This window comes from Oncorhynchus kisutch, linkage group LG14, assembly GCF_002021735.2.
Source record: "Oncorhynchus kisutch isolate 150728-3 linkage group LG14, Okis_V2, whole genome shotgun sequence".
Lineage (NCBI taxonomy): Eukaryota > Metazoa > Chordata > Actinopteri > Salmoniformes > Salmonidae > Oncorhynchus > Oncorhynchus kisutch.
The window spans coordinates 35359615-35372465 of NC_034187.2; the positions used below are offsets into that span (position 1 = coordinate 35359615).

A 12851-nucleotide genomic window follows, 5' to 3' on the forward strand; every position below is an offset into this window, starting at 1 on the left:
CATATGACCAGCTAAGTCAAATTTAACATTGATTTATCCTACAGTAGATGTCGTTCAATTGGTAACATACATTTTTGTCTTCTAATGCCTCTTAAGGGGAAAGTAATCTAAAAGTAATGTAATGTAATCAGATTATGTTACTGAGTTCGGGTAATCCAAAAATTACGTTACTGATTACAATTTGGGACAGGTAACTAGTAACGAACGGATTACATTTAGAAAGTAACCCACCCAAACTTGCGCTACAACAATATAGCCGGCTTCATCAAGAAAATGTTTCCTGTCAGCAAAGGCATATGAATAATCTCAAGAAACTGTATTTGTAAAGTGAAATATGTCCCCCGGTATTAAAAAAAAGCGTCTGAATCCAACTTTTGTCTGAACAGCACCATATTCCTTGAGTTAGACACCAAGCTGCCTTTAGACCACGCACTTTACACATATATGGTGTGGTTCGGACAAAAATTGTATTGAGAAGTTTATTTGATAGCAAGGGTCATTTCACTTTATTGCTGGTAAGTAGAGTTCATAGAGATTATACAAATGCCTTCGTTGACAGGATTTTTGTTGTTGACATAGTCGGCTATATTGTGGTAGGGTTATTCTCGGTCACGACCCACCAGAACGATTCACAACTCAGGGAGTCCAACCAATACACAGACTCCCGATGTGTCCCAAAGCTATGCCGCAGGTAGCCTAGCGGTTGAGAGCGTTAGGGTCACTGGTTCAAATCTCCGAGCCAACTAGGTGAAAAATCTGACGATGTGCCCTTGAGCCAAAGAGCTTAAATCAAATTGTTCCTGTAACTCGCTCTGGCTAAGATTGTCTGCTAAATGACTTAAATGTAATAAAAGACAAATTAACTTCTCTAACAGTGCTGAAGTTACATATACATACAAAAGCATCTTTATTCAAAATACAGGCGCAGTTTTGACAGACAATTTCAGGCACCTTTACAGCACTCTCTTTATCCTTACACACTGTTTCCAGTAAAGCCCTCTTGGACCTGGTACCCTTGGCATGACCACGGTGCTCCAAATGAGAGCCACGATCTGTCCTCCCTTCCTCTCTGTCCTCATTCCCCCTTGCTATCGCTCGTCCCCTGGGTCCCCAGAACACTCTCCAGCCTGCGTTGCCGGATGGAAGGCAGCTGGTCGTAAGTGTTGAAGCCCAGCTCAGCGTCTTTCTGGGGCAGCCTAAACAGCAGCAGGTGGCTCCTCAACACCTAGATAGGATAGGACAGATGTTAGGGGAGAGGAGGAATGGCAGGAGGATAAGAAGGCTGTGGGGAAGGAGTCAGGAGCAGTGGAGAGATGGAAGACCCCGGGGGAAGGTGAGTGAGTGTGTACCTCATCAGTCAGGTAGTGAGTCTTCCTCAGGAGGCTACGACGGGCTGTTTCCACCTGCTGGTCCACACCCTGGGCCTGTGACGTGCTCTGTACCTGTGACGCTGCGCACTGAGAGAAGATGAAGGTGTTAAGGTGGGACAGAGCCACCACGTAGAGCACAGGACACCAGCACAGCCTCAGTGTCCCTGTCACCAGCGCCCGGAAGTAGAGGCGCAGCAGAGGGAGAGAGTCCTCCGGGGGTGACGTGAACCTCTCCATAGGGATGGCCAACTAGGAGGAACAGAGAGAGGGGCTCATTTAGCCTCTCTTTATGTCACATGTTTTAGACACATTGTCAAATGGCACAACATTGCAGCAAGTGACAAGAGCCCCAAGACCTCGATCTACTGGCTGTCTACACAATAATGTACCCTGTGCTCTCTACCGCAACATTCAACCCAGTGTGTTAACCAGCCTCCCTCTCACCTGTTCCAGAGTTACCCCTAGGGAGCGCAGTAGGCCCACGTGTTCCCCAAACAGAGTCAGCCTCATGGTGACACTGAAGCGCCTCTGCAGAGGCAGGAGGATGACGCAGCCAAACAGGGGGTCCCCGAATGACACCGCCTCAAACTGCCCCACCAGGGCAGAATAGAGGTCATTGAAGGAGGCCAGGCCTGTAGGAGGGGAGTTGAGGTCCAGAGCCTCCAGCTGAGAGGGCCTGGTGAGCAGCCTGAAGAGAGCCCAGGTCAGCCTCTGGACAGGCATCTCCATGAAAAGATCACTGGAGCACAGGAAGATACAAGCCAGACGGGCCAGCTTGGCTACAGGCAATACCACCCTGAGGGCATCCTCCCTCCAGACCTCCAGCAGCAGCAGCCACTGCAGGCAGTGTGTGACCGAATGCACTGCCCCCGCAGGGAGCGACTCCACCTGCAGGCCCCCTCCGTCCGGTGCACCCGCCCGCTCGTACAGGCTGACGAGTGGCAGGAAGGGCCAATCGGAGGGGAGGAAGGGTCCAGAAAGTTCTGGGAGGAGCTGGGTGTTGAGCCAGGGCGTTCTGCCCAAGTGGAAGTCCCTGGAGGAGAGGACAGAGGGCTCCATGTGGGCCAGGTGGGAGAGGTAGCAGCCCCGGACAGAGGGCAGCTGGACACAGGCTTCCCTCAGCAGAGGACCCAGGGTCTGGAGGGGAGGGGAGGAGCGCTCCTGGACCCGCAGCTCAGACATCTCTGCAGCCTCAGGCCCTCCAATCTGACCCTCTCTGGAAGACAGGGAGAATGGAATAGTTGAGCTATACAGCACTGAGTTCAAATACAATAGGTCCTTTACAAAAAGACTAATGAGGCAGGTTGGCAGTGGCATCAGAGGAATAGCAGCTATGGAGCAGTGATCTAACTTAAAGTGAAAAGGTCAGGATTTAGCTCCGGAGGCTACTATTTGGTGCAACCTCGATATAATGCGAGATGGCTTAGCATGATATAGCTTAATATCCTGTTGGAAAGGATTTATAGTCATAGTCCTCTCACTCAACACCGACAAAACACAAAAGAGATTACCATGTGTTCTAAATAGCCCATCTGCATAGCAGACTTGGGTTCAATGGTAGGTATAATTATTTAGTAGGTATATTTATTTTCTATCATATACTTGAGCTGGGTTCAAACACTGTTTGAACCCAGGTCTATACATAACGCAGAAAAGTCCCACCCTGAGGGGGAAAAAAACTGTGCACTTTATGTGGACTTGAGATCAAAGCCCTTAGTCATGACCTTTTGAAAACCTGCTTCACATTTATTTCTAAAACAAATTAGATCCAGACAATGGAAATGTAAAAACAAAACAGAATGTCAGAATTTGTTTAAAGAAGAAAAAAATTGTGTGCTTAGCAGAACAGATGCGGTGTAAACATAAACCACTCTATTGCACATGGTAAACAATGCCCACGAGCAGCCCACCCCTGCCATAAACTACATACATTTGCAATGAATCAACAAGCCCCCCCCCCCCCCCAACATTTCAAATTTGGGCATACGTTTAATGCACTGCAAACCACCCTGGCTGAAGTACATCTCCTCTGTCAACAACAATGTATCTTCTGGCCCTGCACCTCAACACAACAAATATTTCACTACAATGGAATTCCAGAGTTTAAGTTCTGTTTTATGAAACTTAACTGGAGGAGAACGCCTTTTGGGTTGGCAATGCTGCTGTGAGGAGAGGCCACCATGTATGTACATTTGCCCCGGGGAACCTTCCTAATTCCATAGACAACGCTCGTGAGAGCATTCACTTTCAACAGAACTTGGCAAAAAAGAAAATGAGAGAACCTCATTACCTTGTCACATATCATGTCTGTATGAAATGTGATAATTGTTTGAAAAAAGGAATTATAAAAAAAAAAGCTTCATTGCCTCTGGGAAGACTTCTACCTCTAGTCTAATGGCTTCGAAACCTATGACCTATTGAGTAATGGAGACAGTATCACTAAAAGACTCACGGTATGAAGTCTTTGTTGAAGACCATGGTGGCCATGAGTTCATGGGCCAGGTATTCACTGCCAGGTAATAGCCAGGGAAGCATTACCAGAGACACGTGGTGAAACAGGGCAGCATGCTTGGCCACCTCTGGGTCAGTTGGAACCTGGAAGCATTGAGTACAAAAAGGTAACTCATCCAAAATGTCCAAATCACACAAAGATGATCATGGCAAACTATCTGTATCTGAAATATTTAACGGAGGAACTTGTCAAGTGACAACAAGCGGAGACATCAGATGTACATATGCACCTCTTAACAGAATCACTGGTCTGAGATACAAAGTGACTCAATGACAACACAAGTAGAGCCTACTGGGCGATGGTAAACAGCATGACCCTGAATGACTATATGGATACCAGTCTGTTTGGCTAACATTCCACTCCTTGTACTCCAGGTCAAATGCAAAAGGTGATGTTTAGCATGGCAGGAGTGGAAAGGAGTGGAATGATAGCTAAACAGACTGGTACTCAGACTAGCCTAAGACTGAGTGATGGAAGTTGGGCTCTATACACTACCAGTCTACAGGCCAGCCTCAGCAGCAGGTAGAGCAGGTAGTGTTCATGACGCAGGACCCAATGAGACAGGGTAGGCTTGGCTTGGCCACAGCCACGCAGGTATCCTAGCACAGCCTCAAAGAGAAGGAGGCAGCTGAACTGAACAGAGACAGAGAGAACATAGGAGAGAGATTAGTCCTAGGCCCACTAGCCCACTGTAAGGTAAGAAGACAAAGACATGAATGTGAATTGTTTCCTACACATCTCAGAATCAACCACTAGATGGTGGCAGATATCCATTCCGATCCACGCAGAACAACACTAAACGCTTGTGGTTTACACCGGACAGATAAGTCACATTTAGAAAGTAACTACAGCTTCATAAGGACGTACTTTGCGGACCAGGCCTCTGTGGATGCTGGTGAGGGTGTCCAGGAGGTAGCACAGGGAGGTAATGAGGGGGAAGGGGGAGTTGGGTCCAGGCAGACCCCTAGCAGACGTCCACCCGGCGCAGTGCAGACCAGGGAGACTGGGGATGGTCTCAAGAGCGGGGCAGCAGGACTGAGGGTTACACACTGCCGAACTACACCTGGGAACACAACACAGATAGATCACAACAGAGAGACTACACACTCCCAGAGTATCATCCTACAGCACTGGATCAGGGGCCAGACAGAAAAAGCATTAACCACACAGAAAGAGCAACATCCCCTCCATTAAGCTCTGCAGTAAGGGAGTAAATCACCACAGATGTAGCCCTATGCTTCTAAGTAGATGGGACTCACTTGAGGTTGTTAATCAGGCTGTGAACAGCCTCGTGGGACAGCAGAGGGAGAAGAACCTCTGAGGTCAGCATCTCCAGCTCCTGCAGACACTCCACTGGATTGAACGAGCTCTGAAAGGGTTGGCACACCAGATTAGAGACGATGAGTAAAAGCAATGATCTGGCCAATGATTTTTCTCAATTTTTGCTGTAGACTTGCTTGTGTGTTTTGGATCATTGTCGTGCCGCATGACCCAGCTTCGCTTCAGCTCATGGATGGATGGCCTGACATTCCCTGATACATAGCAGTTTCTTTAATGATGGCAAGTCGTCCAAGTCCTGAGGCAGCAACGTATTCTTGACCGTTGGTATGAGGTTCTTACTGTGGAATGCAGTGTTTGGTTTTTCGGCAGACAACGGGGCCCCACGTCGTCCAAAAAGTAGACTTAAGTTTGCCAAAAAGCACCTGGAAGCACCTTTCTGTTCTGTATCAGAGACTTTTAAAAGGGGAATGTCAGGCCATCCATCCGTGTGCTGAAGCCCAGCTGGGTCATGCAGCAAGACAATAATCTAAAACAAACAAGCATGTCTATATCAGAATGGCTGAAAAGCAAGACATTTCACGTTTTTGAATGGCCTAGTCAAAGTCCAGACCTAAATCCGATTGAGATGTGGCACACAAATGTTTCCAAGTTAAGCAGTTCTGCGTGGAAGAGATGGACAAAATTCCTCCACAGCGATGTGAGAGACTGATTGACAACTACAGGAAGCGTTTGGTTGCAGTAATTGCAGCTCAAGGTGGGACAACCGGTTATTGAGTGTAAGGGGGCAATTACTTTCTTACAAGGGGAATTGGGTATTGCATAACTTTGTTTATTAAATAAATGAAATAAGTATCAAGTGTGTTATTTGTTCACTCAGGTTCCCTTTAATATTAGGTTTTGGTTGAAGATCTGAAATCAGAACATCAGAAAGGGGGCAAATATTTTAACCACAGCACTGTAGTGGAAGCCTATTTCCAATCTGTACTGATGAAGGACGACGAGGACAGGCAGTTAGGACTATTTAGATACAATTCTGGTCTGATCTTTTAATTCTCTTGTTGAGTACTGCTATAGTTTGTATACAGTCACCTGGATGGAGAGCTGGGAGTAGAAGGCCCCCATGTAGACAAGGTAGGCCGGCACCAGTCTCAGGGTGCTCTCCCTCTGGACTGGCTCCCCCAGGGTTCTCACACAGCCCTTCAGCAGCCCCAGCACTGTGGGCTGCAGACCTGTCACATGACCCCACGTCACCGGGGGTGGGGGAGGACACTCGTCCCCCTGGGAACTGTAGTGAAAGTAGAGGTTTGTCACTGTTGAATCCAATGGCTATCAATACAAAGCAGCACATCATGGAGTCGCATGAAACACGTCAAAGCTGCAGGAGTAAACATAGTTAGAAGTGGTAGAGATCCAGAGTGTGTGTTACCTGACCAGGCCAGCCTGCAGCTCCTGATGGCAGCCGGCGGTGTGTGTGACCTGTGTGAGCAGAGTGAGGAGGGCCTGGAGCCTGTGGAGCTCCAGGGGCAACAGGGGCTCTGAGGGGCGCCGGGGCCGGTGGGCAGACTGCAATACTCTCACCAGGATGGGGTACAGGTCCCTGGTAATGGTAGAGGGAAGAAGATGTGCTGCTGTACTATTCACCCTGAGGGACAGACTTGTTTTTGACACGGCTTTTCCTGCCATGTATAATCTAACACCAAGCAATTATACCCATCTGATCTGGGTTGTCTGTGGAATTGAGCAATACCTTTGAACATGAAATTAGGAGGAATACTATTTTTTTAACACAGCGTGTCCAGATGGCTCATTACGGCCCCACCATCCCCCAGGAGCCTAGAGATAGACACTGAGTGTACAAAACATTAGGGACCGTTGCTCTTTCCATGACATAAACTGACCAGGTGAAAGCTATGATCCTTTATCATTGTCACTTGTTAAATCCACTTCCATTAGTGTAGATGAAGGGGAGGAGACAGGTCAAAGAATGATGTTTAAGCCTTGAGACATGGATTGTGTATGTGTGCCATTCAGAGGGTGAATGGGCAAGACAAAATATTTCAGTACCTTTGAACAGGGTATGGTAGTAGTTGCCAGGCGCACCGGTTTGTGTGTATCAAGAACTGCAACGTCGCAGTTTTTTTTAACGTTCCAACAGTTTCCTGTGTGTATCAAAAATGGTCCACCACTTAAAAGGACAACCAGCCCAACTTGACACAACTGTGGGAATCATTGGAGTCAACATGGGCCAGAATCCCTGTAGAACGCTTTCGACACCCTGAGTTCATGCCCTGACGAATTGAGGCTGTTCTGAGGGGGTGCAACTAAATATTAGGAAGGTGTTCCTAATGTCTTGTACACTCCGTGTAGGTGATGTTTGGGGGTTTGAAGACCAGTGACTCACGTGTACAGGTTACAGGCCTGTCCATAGCTGGCTGCAACGGCCCACAGCCGGTAGGCCTCAGTGCTGACCCTCAAGGCCTCCTCTGGCTCCAGCAGCAGCTCGCTGGGCTCTGGGGCAAGCAGACGAGACAGACGCTCCCGCGCACCTAGAGAGTTCAGCTGGGGAACACAGTCAGGGTGACTTCATTCTACTAGTCTATTAGACAAGATCATATATCACATCAAGATCATAAAACACTTATGCATCACTCCATCATATTGAAGTTACCCAACAGAAGAAGGCTAGGTGTAGCATTACTACATGAGGTAAGCTGGCAGTTGGGTTTGAAAACTCTCTCCAAACTTACCAGCCTGGCACAGGCGTGCCTGCCAGTGGTGGCCAGGACACGTAGCAGCTTCATGGCATTGGCCACGGGCAGTCCGTATGCAGATTGGGGCGTGGGTGAGGCAGGCACTGTCCAGGAGCAGGGCAGGAACTCTGACATAACAGTCTCCATCAGACGAGGGCAGTCCAAGACCTGCAGTGGCAGTCCAGATAGTAGTCATACTACAAATGTTAACTCATGTCAAGAGGCTAATAGCTAATAAAACCAGAGAGCGGCAGAGATATGCCAGAGGGCATTGTGGGCAGTGTAGTTGATGTTACCTGAGTGGCTGCAGAGGAGGAGTGTCTGGCGATTCGGATCAGGACTCCCAGCACGTCCTGGACCACCCTGGGTGACGGGCGGATCACCTCGAGGATGTAGCGGAGCCTAGGAAGCAGCTTCATCCTCAGTAAACCCTGAGACAGAGAACCAACACAGCCGACATCTTTACACAATGCATTTATCCCTAGCACTACTCCACAGGGTGCAAAGACATTGAGGTGCCGAATCACAGAGCGAGCGATAGTGGAGAGATAACGGGGTGTTGGGATGATTAATCAGTCTGCTCTCTAGTCACCTTAACGACATCATTCCTGGCCACGTCATGATCAGTCTTCTTCTCTTCCTTCTCTTGAGCCGTCTCTCTCATGACCTCGGGCAGCCCCTCGTCTTCCTCATCCTCCTCTTCCTGAGCAGTGGGCAGTAGAGGAAAAGAGGCCAGCCCACGGAACCATGAGAGAGTGCTGTCCAGACAATCCTGAAACAAGACAGGGACAAAGATTTTAAAAATTCTCTCACCGTGGTACACTCTAGTGGTGATGATACAAAGTGCACTGTAAGCAAGGTCTCTTACCTCGTCGTCTGAGGACACCAGGAGGGCTCGGAGTGCGTGCACGGCGGCGGACACCACTCCCTCCACATTATCGTCCAGTGAGAAGCGCAGCAGGAAGAGAAGGCCAGCATCCAGCAGAGTGGACACCACACTGCCCCTGAGAGCGGCTGCAAACTCGCCAGCCCGCGCCTACAGGAACACCGATCTCCGATGTTAATTAAAGGAGATTCAACTGTCTTTTGATGTGATCGAACTGATTGACAGGCAGTACCTTGGTGAGGACGTGGGCCAGAGTGTTGAGTGCCAGGCGCCGCTGCTGGATCACCTGACTACGAGAGAGAAGGAAGAGCTCCTGCAGGGAGTAACCAGCCAGCTGAGGGAGACAGAGAGAAGACATCAACAGGCGTATTCTTTGGAAAAACTTCCAGGAGATGTGTGTGTTAGTGCACTATGCTGACCTCAGGCTCCTCTCCGTGGTGGTGAAGACCAAGGTGGGTGGGCAGGTCCTCTGTAGGCGGGATCAGGGTTCCGGCAAAGTCAAAGCGAGCCAGCATGGCCTGTCAGCGCAGAGACACAGTGATAGTCACTAGGTGAGACAAACACACAAGCTCCTCGCATCTCTTGACAAAGTGTTCCGTGTAAACAGTAGTTAGTACCTGCTTGGTTCCTTTCCGTCTGGGAGCAGGAAGGTCCCTGATCCATTCCAGTTTCTCTGGCTCCAGCTTGTCCATGTGCACCCACTCCTTCTGAGGCTTGACTGGCAGGTCCTCCTCTGGAGAGATACACGGTGGTAATGCATCATTAGTATGATATTTAGCACTATTTGTAAAGCACTTCATGGGCTAAATATCCAAAATGATCAAGATCTGAATCGAAACCATGTTTTGGGGTAACTCGAAAGCATATAGAGTTACTCTAGCACCTCAGTCATACATTTCTCTCCTATCAGTGTAATGGATAATAAAAGCTTGTAATGCTGGCATTGCTGTCTGAAAACAATCCAAAATACAGTAGGCACGCACTGTGGTCCAGAAACGGACAATAATTCTTCCTCCATGTTCATACAGTATGTCTTGGGCTTTCCCCCACGATCTCCATTACACAAAGTGAATCTGAATTTGGCCAGCTTCCTTCTAATCAGGCAGATTTAAATCAGTGTTCAGCCCCGGTATTCTAGTCACGGAGCTCCAAGGCGTCTTTTTTCTGCAATACGAAATGACTTGTGCAATTAGCTGAAAGGAGAGGGGAAACAGTTGGCAGACATCCAGGTGTACTAGGACTAACAGTGCAGAGGCAGGCTCTCTAGCTAATTCATAATGGAGTTACAGCACATTGGTATAATGTCTTCTACCTTTCATTGGCGGTTGGGGGGTTGGTTCGTCCTCATCTTCCTCTCTCTCCATCTCTACCTCCAGAGGATTCTGCTCTGGCTTCTTGGCGCCTATCATGACGGTTTCTTGTAGACGCTGTTCCCCGAGTCTCTCATCCCGGGAGGTGGACGGCTGTGGGGCAGAGGCTAGGGCTCCCTGTGCCTTACGAGACCTCACAAAGTCAACACATCTGGGATCTGAGAGGTACACAACATGATTGAAGGTTTAAAAGGCTCACGTCATAGGCTTACCAAACACAGCACACAATCCTCAAATAGCAACATGTGCCTACCTAGCTGACCCAGCAGCCTTTTCTGCTCCTCCAGGATTTCGCCATCAGACATGGCCTGTAGTTTGGCCTGGTTCTCCTGATGGATCTTCAGCATTTCTACTGTACTGTCTGACCCACCAAGTCCCTGGCCGGATACCAGCTTGGGGCCCGCCATTGCACTGAATCCTAGAAGAAAAAGAGAGACATGAGCAAGTTTTCCCAACTGAACAGTTTAGTATTGGCTGGCAAGTGGGACAGTACAAAACCAAACAGGCCATCCCATTCAGTCCAAGCCAAGTTGGGCCTTCAGAGTAGACATCAAAGTACAAATTATTGTCTGCCAGGAATACATTCTTTTCAACTTTATGAAATGAATTACTGGAACTCTGGTACTTACTGTCAAGTCTAGAGGGAAGTTGATCCATCTCCATGGTGGACTCTGGAGAGAGGTTCAGCACCTTGGGTCCAGATGTTTGACCCCTGGATTCTGGTGCAAAGTATAAAGGGGTATTTCCCTCTTTTATTCTCTGTGCTGCAATCTGTCGGGCAAAAATGCTCCTCTTTTCACCAGCAGCTGGAACCTAGTGTAACATAACATAGTTTAGAGGAATAGTTTGTGTGTGTATCCATAACTTGTGAAGCACCATTCTGGATTAATTGTACCACATATAGTATGAGGTAAATTCTGTAGTAACTGATTGATCCTCATAACAAAACTGAGCAATTGAGCTCCTACCATGCTCTCCATCTCAGGCCGGTGTAATACTTTAGGAAAAGCAAGGCCTGTGAATGCTGGTAAGGACACTGGTGTAGTGCTAGTGTCCCTTTCCTAAGGGAAGAGAAGCAAAAGTGTAGGAGTTGAGGTTGAGACACAAACAGAACTGTGTGTGGCTCTGCTGAGCAGGAGATAGATGGCGAGAGTATCACTCACAATGATCTTAGATAGAACAGCACTGATGTGCGTGTCATGTCTGTCCAACCTCTCCTCTGGGTCCTCATCCTCGAAGCGAACACGATCGACTTTGAGGCGAGACTTTTTGGGAGGTGCAGGAGTCAGAGTGGGGAGCTCATCTGGAAGATCTAAAGAAAGAGATGCACAGCATCATATTATTAACAATCAGAAAACCTAAATTTGTGTTTGGGCTCCCCGCTACACACAATCAACTATCTTACAAAAAGGTGTATGACAGACTTACTATGGCTGTGTTTACAGAGACAGCCCAATTCTGATATATATATATATATATATATATATATATATATATATATATATATATTTTACCATTCAGACCAACTCTGAAAAAGATCTGATGTAAAAATATGTTATGTGATTGGTCAAAAGACCAATTAGTGGAAAGAAAAGTTCAGCAATGGGCTGACTGTTTACACAGCCTATGAACCTTGAATTGTGACCACATCTCTCTGGTCTCCTTGAGCCCCATTGGTGTCTCCTGATCTCTTGTCCGGCCGCCGGACCACATTGACAGTGGATGGGGTCCCCGAGGCAAGAAACCTCTCCTGCTCTTCTAGGAGGTCAGCCTCCGAGTCAGTGGGCTTGGGACGCCGTATCATCCCCTTACAAACAAAGGAACATCTTAGACAAAAGGATTTGACTACCTGTAAACATAGTGGGGTATCACACAATACGGTGTATGGCTATGTATTACTTTGTTTAGGTACAGGGCTGTGATATTATACTATTACCACATCAGAAAATAACATTTTAACTAAGCTTTCAACCAATTACATTCTCATCGTCTCTCATCTAATGGTACACCATATCATGTCAACACTTCTCCTGCAATTTGAATGTTAACTAGCTTCGCTAGCTGTTCAAGAACATTGTAATTTACAGGCAATGATCCAGCAGCTAATAAACTGAGATCGTGCCTTGAAAACCTAGCTAATAGTGATCATGACATGTTCATGATCGCAAAGTGCTTAGCTAGCTAGCCAAAGTAGCTAGTTGGCGTTAGCTTGCTGGCTAGCTACAGCCGGAGCATTCCTGCTTTATTATATGGGGCCGTTGCAATGCCATACATTTAAAAACTACATGTATTTCAATGTATTTGTTGAATTCACCTTCAGTAAGAAATCCTCTGGGTTATAATTCACAGAAAACCGTACTCAACGTGAGTGCAAAACTCAAAAACATCCACTAACAAGGTGGCGGTTACTTCCTGTGAAAGTGTGACGCCCACAAATCCGACTTCAAAATAAAAGTTATTAGAAAGTCCACCATGAATGCACTTGAATAGAGTAATAACACAGCTAGAACAATGAGACAGCTTTTTCACCGGATGTATAAATATGAAGCATCGGTTGACGTTTCTACTCACTACCAAATATGGTGATGAGAGGAAGCCCAGTGGTCGACAGTGGGAGAATATGGATTTTGGCCGACATTCTACCAATTTTCTCATCGAAGAAACATTTGATCTCAATACAGT

At 47.5% G+C, this 12851-nt stretch overlaps 1 protein-coding gene across 1 annotated transcript; it reads right to left on the bottom strand.

Moving 5' to 3' along the window:
• Positions 1 to 878: 878 nt before the first annotated feature.
• On the bottom strand, positions 879 to 12677 carry rpap1 (RNA polymerase II associated protein 1). The gene is made up of 24 exons (XM_020500918.2): positions 12484 to 12677; positions 11802 to 11976; positions 11333 to 11481; positions 11138 to 11230; positions 10799 to 10982; positions 10423 to 10587; positions 10112 to 10327; positions 9417 to 9532; positions 9219 to 9317; positions 9032 to 9133; positions 8782 to 8949; positions 8506 to 8685; positions 8210 to 8344; positions 7911 to 8081; positions 7565 to 7722; positions 6590 to 6760; positions 6253 to 6448; positions 5142 to 5251; positions 4750 to 4945; positions 4378 to 4515; positions 3823 to 3965; positions 1815 to 2586; positions 1350 to 1619; positions 879 to 1225 (listed from the first exon to the last, which is right to left on the bottom strand). The coding sequence occupies exons 2-24, from the start codon at positions 11971 to 11973 to the stop codon at positions 1076 to 1078; spliced, it is 4254 nt and encodes a 1417-aa protein (XP_020356507.1). The 5' UTR covers positions 11974 to 11976; positions 12484 to 12677; the 3' UTR covers positions 879 to 1075.
• Positions 12678 to 12851: the final 174 nt, after the last annotated feature.